The sequence below is a fragment of the Ochotona princeps genome, chromosome X (genome assembly GCF_030435755.1).
Source record: "Ochotona princeps isolate mOchPri1 chromosome X, mOchPri1.hap1, whole genome shotgun sequence".
Classification (NCBI taxonomy): Eukaryota; Metazoa; Chordata; class Mammalia; order Lagomorpha; family Ochotonidae; genus Ochotona; species Ochotona princeps.
This window is the reverse complement of record NC_080865.1, coordinates 38,960,062-38,982,034: the sequence shown is the minus strand read 5'-3', so window position 1 is coordinate 38,982,034 and position 21,973 is coordinate 38,960,062. Positions and strand designations below refer to the sequence as shown.

Below are 21,973 nucleotides of genomic sequence, written 5' to 3'. Positions count from 1 at the left end.
AACAAGAACTGCAGCTCACTGCTATTTCCCTAGAAAAGATCTAACTTCAAAATTAAGTCTGATTTCTAATGAGTGTGTAATATTTATAAGGTTAAAAATAGTAAATTAAGCCATATTAAATCAGAGAATCTCTCTAAAATGGTGGAACAGGCATAAAATAGATATTTCATTTAAGAACAGGAGTATAGGAAGGGAAAACAGATCTCAGCCAAATCCAAACTCCACAGGACAATTACTAAACATCAAGGTTCCAGAAGTATTTTACTCAAAGATCACACTAAGATGTTGGACCTGAGGGCTCAAAATCTCCTGGATGTTTTTGAATTTAACTTATCCAGCAAATCTTGCATATTGGAACCACACACCCATAAATCTCTCAGGCTCGAGTGGCATGCTGGTGGTTTTTGCTGATTTGAGGGTCTCGGAGGGAGTCCTTTTACCCTATCACCCCAGTTGAAGGATATTCATGTGTTGCACCACCGCTATGGAAGTTCTCTGGGTTCCAAGATGTTCTGGTGCATTCTTTGAAATCTAGGGAGATAGCAATGCTCCCAAAATGTATACCCTCTACATGTCTGTGGAGAAGATGCTGCATGATTTGTACTTGTGCTTTCCAGAAGAATGGCCCAACCCACACCCAAGTCCACTGCAACAGTAACAGGGGCAGCAAGGGAGCACTGCAGAGGTATTTAACAGGGGGAGAATGCCAAAAGTGTTCTGTTTCCAAAAGTGTGAGAAAAAGAAACAAGATCGCTGAAAAGTGATGGTTGTTTAAATTTCCAGAATCATACTGGTATCAAACAAAAGTAGGGACACAGTGGTTCTGAATTGAATACACACGGAATCTTTTATTGAAAACAAAAGTTGCAATAATGATTTTGATTACATAAGACAATGTAACTGATGGAGAAGGATTTCTTAATTTGTGTATATTCTCCACGTAGCTAAAGTAAAAGCAAAGGAAAAGCTCTATGTCATAAGAAACATATTTTAGTTTGTCTTTTGCTTCTCAACTTTGAGTCTGGGGCTAAGCTGTCATTGTAGACAGAGAAAACAGGGAGTGAGCTATGGTAGGTGGAAGATGTTTCTGACATGTTAAGTTATTTGGTAGAGCTGAGAATTTGTTAGTGTTCATTTGCTCTACAATGAACTTAACCTATTAACTAGTACTCCTTGCCCTCCATCTGTTTAACATAGCACTGTAATCAATATAAAGAAGAGTTTCCGGATATCTTATGTCCTGTAAAATAAAATTGCTATTCCATAGTAAGGGTTAAAGGACTAACCACCAAAGGACTCTCCATTTCTCTCCTCTTACTCTCCTGCTGGGGCAAATTATTTTCTTACAAGTGATGGTTACCCAAGTTTATAATGTCATTTCTCTTGGCAGAGATAAACTACAAAGGTTGATGGATCTTTTGTCCTCAACAGTAATGAAGAATGAATGACAGTCAGTACTTAATTGAGATTTATGAGAAGTCCCACGGATGAAGGTCCCAGAGTCTGAAGTCAGTTCATTTTGTGGCCAGACCAGTTAAAAATGTTACTGTGATGCTTGTTCCCTCTGCCATCTCAATTACTGGCACATCTGTGGCTGTCCAGAGGTTGAAGCGGCAGTGATTTCTTTGAATCACTCTCATCAACTGCCTGTCAAAAAGATCAGTTTAGGTATATTGGGAAGGAATAGAAAGAGATTGTGCTTGGAGATATCTCTCCCATTATTTGTGGAAAGTGGAGGTAAGATAAAAACATAGCCAGGTCTGGTTACTAATACACATAACAGGGAAAGGTTAGCATTCCATATGTAAATAAACGCATCTCTGAAATAGATTTTCACCCAGGCGTGTGTGTGTGTGTATCCAAAACCTTCTGAGAAATGAATATTTGAAGAACTGCAGGGTAGAGGGCCTGGATAAACACTGAAAATATCTATGAAAAATCACCTTTGTCAACTCCTACAGTTGGCTCTTTAAGATTATTTCTAGTCAGTAGCGGAATATCCACAAATACATAGGAGTTCAAGAGATGAATGAAAAGATGTAATCAGTTACCAACAAGCTGTACAATTCCTGTCATAAGGAAGACACCGAGTGGCTTCAGATTTTTTTACCCAGAGAATAAAAACTGTTTCTAGGCCCTAACTGCTTTCTTATTCCAGTGGTCCACACATGATTATTTTAAAAGCACTAAGGAATATTTCAAAGAGAAGCTAATCATTAATCATGTTGAATCCAAGATTTTTAGAAACTTTAGAAATTTTAAAAGAAATACAGCAAGCTAAAGACACTTTTTGCATCCAAGCAAGGATTCCTGAAAAACTTGGTCAGTTGAACTCCTCACAAATAAAACTCTCCTCTCACACTCTCAAGTTATTCAATGGGCCAGAGCCAATTACAAAGCACTTTTCTTCCTTGTCTTAACCTCCCAAGTTAAAGAAAGCTATTAGGAGAGTGGGAATGATGTAGAATCTGAAAAAAAAAAAAAAAAAAAAAAAGATTTGCCCAATCTGAAACGCTAGATGGAGCTACATGTAAAAGGAAAATAAGCTCTGGTAATTCAGAAAAAGATAAGAGGAGTTGTCATTTAAAATTATTGTTGGACACCCAGTCCCACTCTCCATGAGACAGCGGTTCAGCCTATGGAAGTGCTGTCAGTATTGTATAAGATTATTTTATAGAATAATAAGTTGCAAACATATTTTTGACTATTTAGGGTACTTTAAAAAGTTCATGAAAATAGAAAATTAAAAATTCATTTGGTGCAAGAAATTGAAACCCACTCATGGATTTTTCAAAACACTTTTCCCTGACTTTTGTGAGATTTCCTCACTTGTGCATGTGCCCACATAAAGATGATATACTCCCATAAAAGAAAGAAACAATATTTAAGGAGGAAAAAAAAAGAATGGCAAAATACTAACAAAATATGATAACATGCGCACAATTAATCTACAGTGAACCATGGACAAGAATCTGATAAAGTTGGCTTACTGCTGATGATAATGTCATTCCTTTCTGTTCTTGGGATTCCTGCCATAAAAACTGTGTTAGCAAAACCTGACACCTGGCTAAGCTACTGGTCATCAGGGACAACTGGTAAGGGATATTGGGTACATAGCCAAACAATGGTAATATTCTTGTTACTGTTAGTATAAATAATATGCATTATAACAGGGAAGCAGGAGAAATCAGGCTTGGTCCTTCACTACTACCAACCAGTGATAGCATTGGTGATACCAACCAATGAGTCTTCATTGGCCAGTGACAAAGCTGACCCTGAAAGAAGGAGATGACACTAACAGCAGTTGGAAACTGGTAATTTCTTCATCCTTTCTTCTGTCACACATTTTGCCTTACTTATTCCAAATCAAGTAGCCAGTGTTTGAAGAAGGCTAAGGCATACAGAGATAAAAGAACTTGTATGTGCCTCTTTGTTTTGAGCAGACTCAAACCATAGGAGCTTTGGCTATGATTCTCTGGGCCTCTTCACAAACTTTTTAAAGTAGATAGCATCTGAATCTGGCATACCTCATACAGCGTTAATGCCCTTGTGTCTTAAGTATACATTGAATTTTAATAGTACTAGTAATGTTCAGGTCACCACAGAAGAAATTGCAGCATTTGAAGCGCAAAATCAGTGCTCCATTTCCAAGGGTTAGCCATGTTTTCTGATGCACATTAGCCAAAAAGGAGAAGGAAGTCAAGGCCTCCTATTAGGATCTCTTTTACACTAACAAATGCTCATGCAGGTGCATATGTGTAAGGTCAGAGAATTTAAAATGGTGGCAATCACTCTGACCTAGTAGTGTGGTGATATGTACACAAACTCCTTTTTTCCTCTGGATGTTGGTTTTTCCATTTATAAAATGATGAATAGGAAGTCCACATTCCGGAGGATATTATGTGTTGCTTTATGTAGGTTTAATTTTTAAAGAAAACACACCCAGATAGAAGCTCACCAAATAATGTTTAGATGTTGATTTCTGAGGATTCAATATACTGTGATCTTAGTTTCTGATTGACTAAAATGCTGCTGGAATTCTAAACACACCTGGATGAGTTGATAAGTGTTAAATTACAAGAGAAATGGACAGGACATCATGTTGTCTCTCCATCAGATCAAACAGCATGACTTTGGCCAACTGTGTGCCACAACAGTGTAAAAAGTGGGGACTCTTCGATAAAATGTCTTTCTCGCTCTTCTTCCAGGATCAAAGTAATATTGTTACCATGACATGGGTGTGGAAAACATTGTTAATTTTTATAAGGAGTAAAGAGTGGTTTGAATATATGAAAAAGGAAGAGTACTGTTAGTAGGTTACATGGATATAGTGCTGTAGTGAACCACAAAATTATAATCAGGAGGTGGGCTGTGACACTCAAGTGTGGAATCCAGTGGCAGGAGGGAAGTATCTTCCAATTGACCTTCCTCTTCAAGAACAGGGGCTGAATGGTATTTCACAAGCTCCAAATCGGCCTCCATCACAAAGGATTCCTTGCTCCTGCTGACATCTCTTGGTCTAGAAGGAGAGAAAAAGAAATTTGAATAATTCAAAATGCATGATTTTCACGATGGAGCACATCTTTTAGTCCGAAGGGTAACAGGAACCAGTAGATATGGAAGAAAGCTGGAGTGTTTGTGTGTGTGTGTGTGGGTGTGTGTGTGTTATTCTGTTTTGTTTTTGATTCAAATTTTTCCCTCAGGTGAAGCAACAGATCAGTGCAGATCAACATTCAGTGTGGAAACCATTGTCGGACACATGAGGAAACTGAATAAATTATAACTATGGTCCCTTCTTGCAGGCAGTTTCTAATATCACTGGGAAATGCCACAAAGAATACATACAGTTTAGTATTGCCTCACTGTCAACACTCCCAAAAGCTCCAAGAAATTCCGAATAACTACGTGATTTTGAAGGAGCCATGCCATCTTTTCTGCTTCAGTGTCTCTTTATGAAGGATGAGTATGAGAAACAGGGTTGAAATAAATAAACTTTAAGATCTTTCTGGCTCTAATTCTCTATGAATGGGAGTCAAGGTCGAACCTTAGTTTGGACATTTGACTGTAAACATTTCTCTCCTTCTCTGGTCCATATTGTCCTTATCTATGCAGTAGACATTCTTGGCTTCCAAAGACTCATTCAACCCTTATCATCTAAGATACTTTGTGCCCAGATTTTCTTAAACAAGCATTTAAATTCAGGTGAGTCTGTAAAATGAACTTGGCTAATTCTGTTTGGTAAGGATATATCTACTATTGCTTACATTTAATATATTCTACACACATATACTGGGCACTTAACTCTGCTTTATTCTCACTAGGCAGGTATGATTATTTTAAAAGTATTTTAGCTACATTTTTCAACATTTTTTGAAAGACTCATTTAAAAGCTAGAATGAGAGTGAGAAAAGATGCAGCACTATTCACAACAGCCAAAATATGGAATCAACGAAGTTGTCCCTAATTAGATAATGGAACAACATGTGGGGGGTGTGTATACAATGAAATATTATTCATCCATAAAATAATGAAAGTGTATGATTTGTAGTGAAAACAATACAATCGGGGGACCTCATGTTTTGTGAAACAATCAAGAAGCAGGATCATAAATACTACACGTTCTCTCTTGTATGTGGGAGCTAAATTTAAGACACAGAAAAAAAACTTTAAAAAGGATAACTGTATACATCAGCATTGTAGCATATATATTTTTATCAAACAACAACTAAAAGATGAAAGTGAAATACCTTATGTTCTCCCTTACCTATGGGAAATGAAACAAATGAAAAAAATGTAATGAAAAAAGAAGTGTCTGTTATAGCAGTATTGCTGCAAACATAGCATTGCCTAACTTTGGTCTATATCTTTGCTTTATCAGCCTTGCTTATATTCCCACTAAACTAGGGTCTTATTAAATTTTACTTGGTGAATTATTTGAGGGCCCAGCACAATGGCTTAATGTCTAAATCCTAACCTTTCAAGTGGCAGCATCTCATATGGGCACCGGTTCATGTCCTAGTTGCTACACTTCCCATCCATCTTTCTGCTTATTGCCTGGCAAAGCAATGTAAAGCGGCCCAAAGCCTTATGACCCTGTACCCGCATGGGAGACCTGGAAGAAATACCTGGTTCCTGGCTTTAGATTGGCTAAGCTGCAGCCATTGTGACCATTTGGGAACTAAACCAGTGGGTACAAGATCTTCATCTCAGAACTGTTTGAGCATTAAATCTTTTATTGTAATGAAAATTAAATATATTCTTTCTCAAAAACGTAAAAAAAAAGGGAAGAAAAAACAGAACATGGAAGGAGGGAGAGAGAAAGAGGGAGTGAGGGAGTGAGAAAATGTCATACCCTTAGAATCTTATCCATGAACTATATTGAATCTATAAAAAAGAATAAAAAAGCCAGAAATAAACTTAAAGACATAAATACACATATATGGTTCCTCCAGCAGGTAGAACATACCTGTATTCCACCATTACCATGAATAAGACTTTGGTAGATTAAGACATTTATCGACTGGGTGATTTTCATAAGGCTTATATATAATAAGTATAATTTTCTGATAATTTTTCCATATCATGATTAACATTATCTAGAACCATTCGATGGCCATTTCTCTGCTATGGACAATTTTCTTTATTCATCTATCCATTCATTCTTCTTTCCCTTAATCTCTCTAATTTTGTCTGTGCTTTTCTCTTAATGGTTTGTGATGTCTTCTTATATATTCTCATCTAAATTCTCTTCATCTTCCTAGACCCTGTTCAGTTCCTACCATTATTAAGAAGCTGTATAGTTAAGCAGGTCCTTCTGTCCTGAACTCTTAAGGACTGAAATTACAGTAAAGGACTGTAAATACAGGAGAGAACTGTGACACAGACTTCTTATTCAAAACCTAACTTTGTCCCTTGACAAGTTACTTCAACTTTTTGTGATTTGGTTTCCACAAGAGAATATACCACATAGGATCATGATGGTAAAAGTGTATTTTTGCATAGAAATGTTTTTACGTAGTTGGAACAGTTTGGTTCATGGTAAGGGTTTTAAACTGCTGGCTCTGCCTTCAAACCTGAGAGGGCCTCCCTAAGAGGCCGTTGAACTTGAACTGGACAAGTGGGATGCTGGACTCTGTATGGTGTAAGCTTTTAATTAGGGAATCTCAACGGAACTTGAGCTGTGGTTATGCATCAAGGTGAAGGAATTCACCATGGGGGAAAGGTTTGGGGTGAAGGCGGGGGGGAAATCCCAGTACCTATGAAATTGTGTCATGTAATACAATGTAATTAATGAATAAATGAATATTAAAAAAAAGAATAAAAATAAACAAATCTAAAAAAGAAAAAAAAGGGTTAGTTTTTATTAGTATTGTCAGTATAACCTATTACCTTTTTACATTTTACATAATTTGATTTTTTTGATTGGAGATGTTTTATATCTGTCTTATTTACCTACTTAGACTGTAGTAAAATTATCTCCTGTTGAACAGAACTTTTTGATTCAAAACCACTTTTAAATATGTATTTATTTGAAAAGCAGATTTACAGAGACAGAGATAGAGAGGTAGAGAGAGAGAGAGACAAAGAGATACAGGATGGTTAGGTTGCAACTTCTAATCAACAACGTTATATAGATATATAGATATATAGAAATAGTTGTATAGATAGATATAAATACAAAAATCTTTAAAAGTTCACTCAGAAAATTGATTAGAATAATAATAAATAAATTCAACAAAGTTGAACACACATAAATCAGTTGCATTTCTCTGTGGTAACAATGGGCAATATGATAAATTAAGAAAACATTTCCATGTACAATAAAATTAAAAAAAAAACTTCACCAAAGATTTGAAAATTTCTACCCTTAAAACTATAAAACATTGCTGAAAGCAATGAAATTGTCTTGTACATGGATTGGGAGATTTATATTGTTAATATGGCAACACTTTTCAAAAGTTATCTATTATGTCAACCCCAAACATATTTTTGACAAAATGAAAAAGCTATCCTAAACCCACATTGAAATAATCTTGAAGAAAATGATGAAATTACAATAATTAAAACAGTATGATATTGACATAAAGGCAGATCTTTGGATTAATACAGTGCAACTGACAGTTGAGAAATTCAAACTCATATGTCTATTGTCAACTTTTTTACCATAATTCCAAGAGCACTGAATAGGAAAAGACTACTCTTTTTAACATATATTGCTTAGACAATTGGATATGTATAAATGAAAACATAAATGTGCACCCTTAATTCATACTATATACAAAAATTAAATCAAATAACTAAGATTTACTGAAGAAAACTTGAGCACAAATTTCATGAAATTGAATTTGGCAATGGCTCATTAAATATGAAAAATGGTACAGCAACAAAATTTTAAATATATAAATAATTCATCACAATTAAAAGCTGAATATCTCAAAAGACATTTGGCAGAGTAAAAAGACAACCTGTAAAATAGGAAATCATATATCTGATAAAGGTCTAGAATTCTTTTACCATTGTTTCCACATTATTTTTTTCTGTATCTGGGGAAAGGAGGGAGATGAAGTGAGAAACCCTACCAAGCTTCCCACCCATTCCAGTGTCCCCGACTTGGGGCATGCTCCAATGGCACTGCTCATGTGGTTTCGAGAGTTCAACCATTCTGAATTGTGTAGTGGGAGGGACCTAGGGGAGTTCGACCTCAGAACCTGGGTGCAGGGAGCTTCCAAGAGCCTAATGGCTACTGGGAACACCCAAGCTAGGTAGGATTCCATGCTTGTGCCCCTGGCCACAGCTACTGCTGCCACACAGTAAGCGAGCCTTGGGCGGCCAGTGTGCCAACTGGCTGCAAGCTCTAGGGTCTTGGGGGTGTGGAATTGCTGCCCAGGTACATGCATGAATGAGGCCACTGTGCATGTTGGTGAGGGATCAATCCTGAGGGACTCCCAACAACATAGTAAATTTTCTTTGAAGGTAAGTGAGGATACTGAGACCTGGTGGTTTGGAGGGGAGAGACCAGATGATCTGTATAGGATTTATAATATAGAAAGAAGTTTAAATCGTTAACAAAAAGGCCTAATTTTTCAAAATGGGAAATTCCAAGATGGTAACAGAGGCCCCCAAAAATTACCTCCTCCACAGACAAAACAAAACATGAATAGCTGTGTTTGAACGTCAGTGATTGAAAACTGAACATTAGAACTTAGGGGAGAGACAAAACTTCTCAGATACACAGACACTCTAATGGTAGTGTACAGACAGGAACAAAGTCCTTCAGCACTTGTGATACTGATTCCTCTGCCATTTCACAGGTAAGGATAAACAATGGTCCCCAGTCATCGTGATGCCACCAATCAAGACAAGACAGGTCCACATTCATCACAGGCCTTGTACCCAGTTAAGAGAGCTAGTTGCCTGAAGTCTGCCTAATAATTTTGCTTCAGAGAACAACCTCACATTTCCTGCTCTGAAACCTGAGCCTAGATTGCTGCACCATAGCTCTATCAAGAGAACAGTCAGTTGTAATTCATACTGCCCTAGGGGACAGAAGCCTCTGGTTATTTTCACATTTAGATCATGCAGACATTCTATCACAATATCACATAGAGCTATAGCCTCATGAACAAAAAACAAATGGCTCATCAGTTCATTTGGTACCTCAGTTCACTTGTAAACCCACGTAATGCTCTGCACTACACAGAGGTAGTTCAGCACAGTAGCTACTTCCAAGACCTGAGAAATCAAGGTGCTTATCTCCATGGGCATGTGCCCATATTTCTGCACTTCACCCCCTCCCATTACTGCCATCTGTGCCCATTATAAGACTAGGTGTTAGAACACAGCTTTATGCTAACTGCCATCACCACTGCTGGACATATGAATCCACACCAGCTCTGGGCCTAAAATGCCCTCCTCCCCTCACTAACCTCACTGACATCAGTCTTTGCCTCTACAGGGCTAGAGGACTTGTCCACAAAGTACACATTCTAGTCCTTCCTGAAGCTGCCAGAGTCCTCATTGTCTATATCACTTCCTCAAGTAGGTCCCAAACACATGCTCCACTTAGTTCACAAATCTAGCACGATCATCATCGATGATGGGAATTATATTTCCCCGTGACACAAAAATATTGCAACAGCCTTGGTACTCTTGCTGCCATTTCTGGATGATCTGCCCAAAGTAGACATTGCCTCAGCACTGCCTGAGGAAAAACTTCATCATGATCTTTATCTATGTCTCCAAAATACCACAGTGTGGCCACTAACCACCTTGAACGCAGAGAGACCAAATCCCCATGCAGCTTTTGGATATGAACAGGTTTTCCTACCTTGTTACTGAACCCTAAGCCATTGGTTGTTCCTGAAGAAGCAATAGGGATAATATACTACAAAACCAAGAGAAATTATCATGAAATTTTTCTACTATAGAAGCCATTGTATGAAAGTGGTACAAACAACTGATCCACTAGTCACACAAAAGGCAACAAGGCATAGCATGAAACATGAAAAAACAAGTAAACATGATGCCTCCAGAGATGCGCAATAACTTTCTAAGAATAGAGCCTACAGTTGAGGATATTAATGAGATGCCTAGTGAGAAACTAAAAATCATGATCCAAAGGAAACCCAATGAGTTACAAGGAAATATAGGATAATACTTTAATAAAATAAAGAGCTCAAGCTATGAACACCAACGAAGATATGAGGTCATGGATAAGAATGAAAAAGAGGGCCTGACACGATTGCTCAATTGACTAATCCTCTCCTAACAAGTGTCAGCATCACATATGGGCCCCAGATTGTGTCCCAATTGCTCCACTTCTCATCCAGCTCTCAGCTTATGGCCCAGGAAAGCAGTGGAAGATGGTCCAAAACCTTGGGAACCTGTACCTGTGGAGAATATCCAGAGAAGCTCCTGGCTCTTAGCTTTGGACTGGCCTCAGCTTCTTTAGCTGTTGCAGCCAGCTGAAGAGTGAACAAATAGATGGAAGATCTTTCTGTCTCTCCTTTTCTATAAGTCTGACTTTCCAATAAAAATAAATTGAATCTCCAAAAAAGAGAATAAGACAGAAAAATAAAACATTAAGAAAGCAAAATAAATCAAATATACTTTTGAAAGCTCCAGAAACAGACTTTATCAAGCATTAAAAAAAGAATTTACACAGTTTAAGACAGATATTTTAAAACATGCAAGTGAACAGGGAGGAAGGGAGGGAAAAAAGAAAGAAGGAAAGGAAAAGAAACTCTTCTACATTTCATACCATGTAATGCTATTTAGCAATAAAAAGTATTGAACTTTAGATGTGGGAAACAACTTGGATAACCTCAAGGAAATGGAATTGAGTAAAAAATGTCAGTCTCATGAGCACAGAGACTTCATGATATCATTTAGGTAGCATATGTGGTATAACATAATTATAAAGATGAAGAACATCTTAGCGATTGCCACAGATTACATGGTTAAATGGGCCTTAGTTGTTCTAATAAAAGAGTAGCAACAAATGGCTCATGGAGATTTTTCTGTATTGACTGTGGTAGTGATTACAGATAGTTGTGCCTAATTAAAAAACTGTATAAAGCTAAACAAACATGCATCTTCATAATTGTATAACCAGGAAAATGTTAACAAGCTCATTAATTATAACATTGTCACTTTCTTAGTAATGATATAGTACTAGTTATGAATACCAAAGATGTTAATATTGGGAGAGTAGGTGGAAGATGCATTGAATAACAGTTTTAAGAGAAGGACTAAGATATATGATTATATATATATATATGTGTGTGTGTGTGTGTGTGTGTGTGTGTGTAAATGAGAAGAATATATCCATTTAAGGTGGGCCAACATAAATATTTTGTCTGATAGGAGAGAAGTGTATTTAAGAAGAGCAATTTAGGTTTTTGGCTCAACATTGTCTTGCTCCTCCCTAGTTCTTAGTGATGATAGCAGGATAGATGGTGGATATTTTCTCCTGAGCCATATATGAGATGAGAACTTTGAGTACTCTAACGACAAAGTCATGTGGGCTTTACTATAATCTTGATTTTGTACTTTCAGATAAGCAGTCATTCTACATTTTAGAACTTTGAGTGACACAATTCGTCCTTTTATGCAAAGGATCACCATGGCTATTTCAACGATAATGGCTTACAAGGAAGTAAAAATTGAAGCAGGAAGACCAATGAGTGGCTACTTCTTGAGTCCAGGTGAGAGACGATATTGGCAAGGGATGTGGTGAGAAGTAGATTCATTTACTGAACATTGAAGGTTAAATTAGCAAAGTTACATGGGTGCCAGTTCAAGTCCCAGCTGCTCCAATTCCAACCCAGCTCCATTCTAACGGCTTAAGAAAAAAGGGCAGAATATCATAAGTTCGTGTACCCCTACACCCACATGAAAGATCAGATAAAGTCCCTGGCTCCTGACTTTGCCTGGCTCAACCCTGGCCATCATGGCAAGCAGGGTAGTAAACCAGATGGTGAAAGATCTTCACTTGTCTCCCTACCCTTCCCTATCATAACTCTCAAATAAATAAAATCAATCTTCATCTTGAAAGAGCAGAACTTGGAGATGATAGTCATGTGAGACGTGGATTCTGGGGAGTATCTGTGGATGATGTTTCTCTCATCATTAAGGATTACACATATCCTGAATTACCACAGATTTTTTTTTTAAGATTTACTTATTTTTATTGGTCAGATATACAGAGAGGAGGAGAGACAGAGAAGAAGATCCTCCGTCCAATGATTCACTCCCCAAGTGACTGCAACAGCTAGGCTGCGCCAATCCAAAGCCAGGAGCCAGGGAACTCCTCCGGGTCTCCCACACGGGTAAAAGAACCCAAGGCTTGGGCCGTCCTCGACTGTTTTTCCAAGCCAGAAGCAGGGAGCTGGATGGGAAGCAGGAACACCGGGATTAGAACCGGTGACCATGTGGGATCCTGGCGTGTGCAAGGCAAGGACTTTAACCACCAGGCCACTGCGCCGGGTCCCACAGATATTTTTTTTTAAAGATTTATTTATTTTTTTTTTTATTTATTAACTTCATTGCATTATGTGACACATTTTTTTATGCGTAACATATTGGTTAAAGATTTATTCATTTTATTACAAAGTCAGATATACAGAGAGGAGGAGAGACAGAGAGAAAGATATTCCGTCTGATATTTTAATCCCCAAGTGAGCCACAACGGCCGGTGCTGCGCAGATCCGAAGCCGGGAACCAGGAACCTCTTCCGGGTCTCCCACGTGGATGCAGTGTCCCAAGGCATTGGGCCATCCTCGACTACCTTCCCAGGCCACAAGCAGGGAGCTGGATAGGAAGTGGAGCTGACGGGATTAGAACTGGCGCCCATATGGGATCCCAGGGCGTTCAAGGTGAGGACTTTAGCTGCTAGGCCATGCCGCCGGGCCCCAAAGATATTTTTTAAATGATAAAATTCAAAGGGCTGACAGACACATGAAAAAATGCTCATGTTCTTTAACTATCAGGGAAATGCAAATCAAAACCACAATGAGGTTCTTTCTAATTCCAGTGAGAACGACTTACATACAGAATTCAATCAATAATAATTGCTGGCAAGGATGTAGGGGAAAAGGTACCTTAACAACCCATTGTTGATGGGAACATAAACCAGTGCAACCCTTATAGAAGTCAGTAGTGGAGAATCCTCAGACAATAGAAAATTGATTTACCATATGATCACCCTTAGCAATATATACAAATGAAATGAAATCTGCATGCGAGAGAGGTACTTGCAACCCCATATTTATAGTAATGCAATTCACAATGGCTAACACATGGAGGCAAGCCAGATGCCCATCAACAAATGAAAGGATAAAGAAAATGTGGTATTTTACTCCATGGAATACTAATCATCCATATAAAGGATGAAGCAAAACCAAGTCCTCAAAGGACAATTATCATGCTTTCTCTGATAAACAACAACGAATAGCAAAGAACACACACACACCTTTCCAAAAAGCAAAAATCATAAACTCTGTAAGGGAAATTAGCATAATGGGAAATAATAAATGTAAACTCCATGCATCTTTACTTCCAAATAACAGAATTTTCATCGTTATTTTAATTATTACATTTAAACTTTATTTTCTTCCTTTTGCTACATTTATATGGCATGATACTTTTATGCATCAGAAATTTAAGCCTTTAATGATGAAATGAATGACCATGCCAATTTAAAGTTGAGACAGTAAGAGGGAGAATCAGGAAGGAGATGAAAGCAGCAGAAGTTTGAACACCTATGTATGTAGGGAGCTTTGATCATTTAACTATCTATCTAGGGAAAGAATATAAAGAAAGCTGGAAAAAGGGTCAAATACATCTCCTAGGTAATCATTGTAGCTTTTAATGACACCATGAATCGTAACCACACACACACACACACACACACACACACACACACACACACACACGATGACTAACCCAAATTACTATACTCACCCTAAGGCCATGATTCCATGTGGCCAGGAATGGATTTCCAGGCACTTCTGTCTTCTGATCTTATCCCAGTTCAGAACAGTGGCATAGTCTCCTGCAATGCTCTGGACAGAAAAAAAAAAAGAAAGAAAGAAATAAAAGAAAAGAAAAGAAAAACACAATGTAAGCATGTTAGTAGTCTAGTCCATAGAACCAAGCATCTAAAATGAAGAAGACTCTCAGGTCAATTACTTTCCTCATTTCAATAACACAACCATACCTACTGCCAAAGTTTTATCTGTGCACAAAGTCATCGTATTTTCTAGTTTCTCTTGAAACTAGATATAGCTTTGTGTCTATATTCTGGATAATCACATTTGGGTGGAACTTATATGTACAACTTCAGTGTTATTTCTTAAAGGGAAACTTAAAGGATCAGTGTTGCAGAATACTTGAGTTAAGCCACTGCTAGGAATGCCCATATTCTATATCTGAGTGCTAGTTCAACTCTCAGCTATATCGCTTCTGATTTAGCTCCCTTCGAACACACGTGGAAATCAGCAGATAATTGATGAAGGACGTGAGTCCTTGCTCCTCACCTGGGAAATAGTATTTGCGGTTGTTATTGTTCCTGGCTTTCTGTGCCACAAACAAGCATATTATTTTTGTTTCCTCTTTTCACATCCGATTTGCATCATAATTAGCCTTTATTAACTGATCTTTCAACCAATTCTTCCTAGGCCAATACAAGACTCTAATAACAATGCTCCAGTCTAAACCTCCCCCTACAACGTTCACACTCAGTTCAAAGCAGCCAGAGACAAACTCTACCAACCAGCAACAAAAGCAAAGGTGAAATGATATTTTAGGCAGAGCAGGATTCTGGCAGAGTTAGCGTGAGTCTCTGACAAATCTTCCAGGTCTTATCTCCTCAGGAATGTCTGGAATGCCCTGCAGGAACTACTCAGCCTTTCCTCAGCAAACCATGACAAGTACCCTGCACTACAGGTCACTGGCATGTGCCAGGAAGCGGTCCCTCAAACTCTCTTCCCTAATAAAATCCTTTGCCTGAACTAAAAGCCACCTGGATCTAATATTAGTCACGTTGATTTGTGGCTCTGAGAAGGACTGTGAACTTCATTATTCACAAGCGTTTAATTGTTTTGAATATCTTGTTTTTTTAATTAAAATAATCTGTGTGGTGTAAGATAAAAACATCGCCATGCTCAATTCCTGTGCTCAGATCACAACTAAATTATCAGTGAAGATTGCAACTATTGACCTGGAGAAGGGGTGATGGCTAATGTGAAACAATCTTCCCTACCCTCTTCAATGTATCTTTCCTTATTTTTATGCTCCACTCAATTACTGTAACCTGTCACCCATTTTCCTGAGATATTATAACAATATCTTTGTAAATATGTGCAGATGTTTATCATATTGGTATTTCTTGAGAGAATAATGCTAGGAACTCCACTTTTGCCTTCTTTCTTTCTCATGTAACTCGCCTCTTTCTTGGGCCTTGCCTCCTAATAAGCAAAACATTCTTGTCTGAGGATCTGTCACTTGATACTGCTCTTCAGCCTCACTATACTTTTTATAGGTCTATTCAGATCTCTTTTAGGTCTATTGCATATTTTTGTGTGTAATTTTTGGTAAATTTTGTCTTTATGGGATTTAGCCATTTAATCAATTTATCTAACTGATTGGCATACAATTGCTTTCAAAATTAACCAATAAATAAGTATATTTAATGGTTAAGTCATCTTTTCACTCATGAGTTTTGTAATTTCAACACACTCTTTTCTCTCCTTGATAAGTCTCTGAAAGTTTTCTCAGTCTTTTCAGGTACTTGATTTTTGGCTTTGTTGCTGTTGATGATGATGTTTTTCTGTTTCTTTTATGGGCAAGTCACCTTTATTTAATTCCTTCCTTTTGCATTCTTTGGTTCACTTTGCTAATGCATCTTTTTAAAACTCATTAGACATGAGTTCAGATTATTGATTTGCAATTTTCCTTTTGCAATGTAAGTGATTACATCTTAAAAATATCCTCTTACAACTTTTTGTCTGTTTCATTTTATTTGCACTTACCAATATAATTTCTAATTTATTTTTTAGTTTTTCTTTAACTCATTGACTCAGTGGCATGTTAAATTACATATTCTTTCATTTAAATTTCCCTGTTTCTTTATTTCATGACACTCTCGCCAAAGAACGTATTTTGTGTTGTTTGAGCACTTTTTTTTAAAGGTTTATTTATTTTTATTGCAAAGTCAGATATACAGAGAGGAGAGACAAAGGAAGATCCTCTGGCCAACAGTTAATTCCCCAAGCAGCCTCAATAGCTAAAGCTGAGTCAATCTGAAGCCAGGAGCCTGGAGCCTCTTCTGGGTCTCCCACACAGGTGAAGTGTCCCTAAGGCTTTGGGCCGTTCTTGACTGCCCTCCCAGGCCACAGGCAGGGAGCTGTATAAGAAGCAGGACATCTGGGATTGGAACTGGCACCCATGTGGGATCCTGGTGCACCCAAGGTGAGGACTTAAGCCTCTAGGCTAATATGCTGGGCCCTCGAGTATTTTAAAAGTATTATGTATTTATATTTATTTGAGACACACATTTACAAAGAGTGGAGAGACACAGAGATAGATCTATCTGCTAGTTTACTCCCCAAATGAGCACACTAAGCCTGAGCTGAGTTGATCTGAAGCGAGGAGCTTCTTCTGAGTCTCCCACCTTGATGCAGACGCCTAAAGACTTGAGCCATCCTCTGCTGCTTTCATTGGCCATTGTCAAGGAACTGGATTGGAAATGGAGCAGCCATAACTAGAACCCAGTCCGTATGGGATACTGGCATTAGCAGGCAGAGGATTAGCCTATTGAGCCACTGTGCCAGACCTGTTTTAAGTATTTTTAAGCTTACTCAGGGTTACTTTATGGGTGTATAGAAAGCCTATTTTAGAGAATGTTCCAAATCTACCCCAGAAGAATATGTACTTTGCTGTTGTTAGGTAAAATATTCTACAGATATCTGCACATCTTATGGTTTATAGTGTTGCTCAATTATTCTATTTTGTCATTCTTCTGTCTACCTGGCTTATTACTAATAATATTTTCATTTCCATGGTTAGCACAGGGCTCATTAGATAGATGCCCCTGGGATAGAAGATACTATTCTTGTTCAGGGAGAATCAGAACTAAATGAGGGCTATGAGAAGGAATTAGATTTGTCTTTTTAGTTGAACTTCAAGGACATCTTACAATGATTTCCTAGATTTATGCCATCCGATGACTTTGCCGACTAGTGTTTGGGACATAATTATTCATTATGATTATGGCAGTCATATGCAAAAACTATTTTTGTGGTGAGCTTTAATCAAAGGTATGAGGATTATGTATAATCCCACTCATTTTGGAAGGCTTTTAAGAATAAGGATGCCAGGTTCCTTCTATCAAGACCAGTGACTGGATTCTAAATGCAGTATCGGTCTGGATGAAAGAGCAGTCTTTTCAGTACTGATTCTAACAGCTGGGTTTTAGAGTGTGAAAAGTACTATTCCAGGCTCTTCTTATTAATGAATGTCCATGTGAGCTCATTTGGAAATCATAAACCTTGAAATTTTACATGTTTATCAGTTGTCGAAAGGCAATAGCTTTGGATAAGACCATGAGCGTTTAGTTTTTGTGCTCCAACATTTCTACGGTTAGCTGTCATCTTCTGTAAATCATATGATTAATCATGACCTTGTTTTAGGCATATCTATACGGGTTATCTATTAGGTAACTTCCATAGGGAATGCAGTTGACCATTCCATTGTTTCCCAAAGGAAACAACAGATATTGTATAACTCAGAGTCATGGAGAGATCAAGAAAAACTAACCACAACAGCAGCTTCATCCTGTTTCTTTGTCACCTGCATCTCACCAAGCAATCCAATCAGTGGATCCTTCTGGGACTCAGTGCTGTTACGGAGAGAAATTTAAAAAATATATATTTTTTTGAACTTTATTTTTAACATTACAATTTTTAGAACTTATTTTTACTAACATGTATCTGGAATTAAAAAATCACAATTACATACAACTTTGAATATGGGCTGATGCCTGTCCTCACCACAGAAGGAGGATTAAAACAATAAATCAGTAACTTAATAAAGACAGGTTTTACCATAATAAAGGAGAGTACAGAAGTACAGAAATCCTGTAGATCACAGAGAGTAAAACCAAATGGAGAAGGGAAGGAGGCAAGTTTCCTGTACCACCCAGTTTCCTCAGACAGATTCAGCTTACAAGCAGAGTGGATCTCTTCTTGAAGAAGATAGGTAAGCAATAACGCCGCAACAGGTTCCTAGCATCATCATAAATTCCTACAGTCTACATTATCAGATAACCGTGGTCTTTTTAGGCATGGAGCCTATTAAGAGGGTGATAAAAATGTACTACTGCAAGGAGTTCACATTCGGTAGGGAAGCATGACACCCATGGCCGAAGATTTTACTACAAAGTGCTACCTTAAAATCAGTTACTGCTTGAACTCATGCTGCTTTAGTGGTCAATAGTCTGCGTGTGTTTTTATCCCTGAAGCTCAACTATTATGGCACCATGCTCACACACACAGCAGCACACCATACAGATTGATCTATTTATCTATCGACCTATTTGTTTGAAAGGGAGATTTTATGGAGATAGAGAAGGTCTTCAATCTGCTGGATCATGCCTGAAATGGCTGCGATGGTCAAAAAATTCAAAGCTGGGAGACAAGAGCTTCTTGTGGTCCTGTGGGCCTCTCATAGGGTTGCAGGACCCAGGACATCCTCCACTGTTTGCCCAGACCGAGAGAGAGAGAGAGAGAGAGAGAGAGAGAGAGAATATGAGATCTCCCAAATGCTGGTTCACTTCCCAAATGGTCACAATAGCCAGAACTGAGCTGATCTGAAGCTGGGAGCCAGGAGCTTCTTCTGGGTTGTCCTCTGCTCCTTTCCCAGGCCATAAGCAGAGAGTTGCATTGGAAGCAGAAGAACTGCAGCATGAACCAGAACCCATGTGGAATGCTGGAACCGCAGAACAGAGGATTAGTCTGTTGTGCCACCAGGCATGCCTGAATCAATTCTCTCTCGGGATCAACAGGAAGCCTCAGATTTTACTAGAAGCCCCTTAATACCAGTACATACACACAGGACAGAGAACAGACCCCTTAGCATACCGTAGATGCATGATTGGGAAGCACAAAACCTGAGGTTAACAGTGGGATCTGGGTAAGTTTCCCTCCATTTCTCTTGGCTCAGTGATCTTGGCTTCCAATGTGCACATTCTAGCATCAGATTTGCTCAATCCATAAGACTTGAGGAAGTATCTCTGTTTTTTTGTCTTATCACTTAAGGCTCTGTGTTGCCAATGCAAAAGCCCCATAGTCACACTTGCTCATACTATGAGGCTCGGAGAATCATCCCTTCCATGCCTCATGGTTCAGGACACTTGGCATTCAATGAACAAGCTCAAACTCACCTTGTGAAACTTAAGGAGTTTCTCTCTGTATTATAGCTCAGGGCTCAAGATTAATAGTGAATAAGCCCATCATGAACTACACTTTTCAAACAACCTTACAAACTTGAGATTACTCTATATATTTCCAACAGCTTTGAGACTGCAATTGGTGGTACTAATAAACCCAATGCCATTCACACTTCCCTTCTGAAAACTAGGGTCAGTCTAATTTGCTTCCCATAACTCAACTTTTGCTGTGGGTAGTATGTTCTAGCATACAGCAATGTTCCCACCTGTTCCAATATCAGACTCAATAGGGAAAAATTAAAACTGTTTTCCCCCATTTTTTGAGCAAAACAGTGATGTCCCTTTCATCTGTCTTAATTGAAAGCATTAGCAGAAATATTTAGAACAATTCTCTTTTCAATAACTGATACTGGCAAAGCTATATACACATGTGCTTAAAAATGAAATAAATTGCTACCATTTAACATGAATCAAATATCTAACTAATATAAGATATTGTAATTATTAAATTGCTAGAAAAAAACAGGGAATACAATTTAAGACATTAGTATAGGAAATGATCTCTTGGAACATACCACAAAAGCAAATGTAAAGCTAGACAAATGGAATTATATTAACTCAGAAACTCCTGCATAGCAAAGGAAACCAGCAATAGAGTGGAAAATAACTAATAAGAGAACATATTTTCAAGGTACTTATCCAAAACAGGATCAGTATCCAGAATACATTAGGAACTCAAAAGACAATCAATTCAGTTAAGAAACGGGCAAAGATCTTGAATAGACACTTCTCAAAAGAAGAAATATAAATACCTAATGAATACATAATAAAATGACCAGTGCCCTTAACCATCAGGAAAAGGCAAGTCAAAATAATTATAATAACTTTATTCCTGTTAAGATGAATATTTATTTTGTTTTATTTTTGTAATGAAGTTGTGCGTTACTATTATTAAACAGTATAAAGACCACTGGACTGCAGACATACACATAAGGGTTATAAACAATAATCAAATAATAAGACATCAGGTTTACTAATAAGAAAATATATTTTCACTCAAAAGGAAAGATACAATATAATGTCTTTTTTCAGTAAATCTTAAAGTTGCATCGATTTTATTTCAGAAGATAAGATTTCATGACCTTCTATGGCTAAGTGGATGGGTATTTTGAAAAAGATAAAAAACAACAAACGCTGATGAAGATGCAAAAAAGGAAACACAATACCGTTGGTAGGAATGCAAATTAGTAAAGCCACTGTGGAAATTATTCCAGAGATTCTTTAGAAAATTAAAAATAGAATGGCCATATGAGCTAGTGATTCCACTGTTAGGTATATAGTCAAAAGGTAGGAAATAATTAATTCTAAGAAACCCTGCTCTTCTGTGTTTAGTGAAACACTGTTTACGCTAGCCAAGATATGGAGCAAACCAATGTGCTCATCATCAAATCAATGTGTATTGAAAATATAGCATATATATACAATGGATTATTATGCAGACATAGAAAAATGAAATTATGTCAAAATGTGTTTGGGCCACTAGGTGCGAAAATGCCTACTTTGCTTATATTCAGGGAACCTGCGTCTCTGCACACCGATCTGCTGGGCTCAGCCTTGGTGAGTCAGGAAACTGTGGCTAGCACACTAACTCTATTCTGCCCCATCACTATACCAACCTGGATAGTCCTCCTCTGCTTGTGCAGTTTGGCCTTTATGATTATTGGTTTGTACTGCTTGTTTGTACACATATTGGTGAAAGTACCTTGCCAAGCACCTACTTAACTGCTTCTGCCTAGTAACCCGAATGCTATATAATTGTTATATAATCCAATAAAGTTGGAGAAACTGGTCTCTGGAGGTCTGTATAAGACTCCAACGCTATGCCCTCATCAGCTGTTCAGTCAGCTTCTCCATTTGGCTGTAGTGGAGTCTAGAAAATGGCTCCTCACCCAGCAAGAGTGAGTTCACAAAATGGAAGGCACTATAGGACATTATACTAATGAAATAAGAGACACAGGGAAACAA

The 21,973-nt window shown here is 37.9% G+C and overlaps 1 protein-coding gene across 3 annotated transcripts in view; it reads right to left on the bottom strand.

The window, feature by feature from the left end:
• Window positions 1-2,479: 2,479 nt before the first annotated feature.
• The window catches only part of LOC101519888 (vascular endothelial growth factor receptor kdr-like), a 189,421-nt gene continuing 169,927 nt past the window's right edge, over window positions 2,480-21,973 (bottom strand). For all 3 annotated transcript variants that reach the window (XM_058658859.1, XM_058658858.1, XM_058658860.1), the window contains exons 29-31: window positions 18,319-18,400; window positions 14,464-14,564; window positions 2,480-4,519 (exon numbers count right to left, since the gene is read on the bottom strand). In XM_058658859.1, coding sequence (XP_058514842.1) covers window positions 4,318-4,519; window positions 14,464-14,564; window positions 18,319-18,400 — 385 coding nt within the window. In that variant the 3' untranslated portion in view covers window positions 2,480-4,317. The remainder of the gene's footprint in view (window positions 4,520-14,463; window positions 14,565-18,318; window positions 18,401-21,973) is intronic.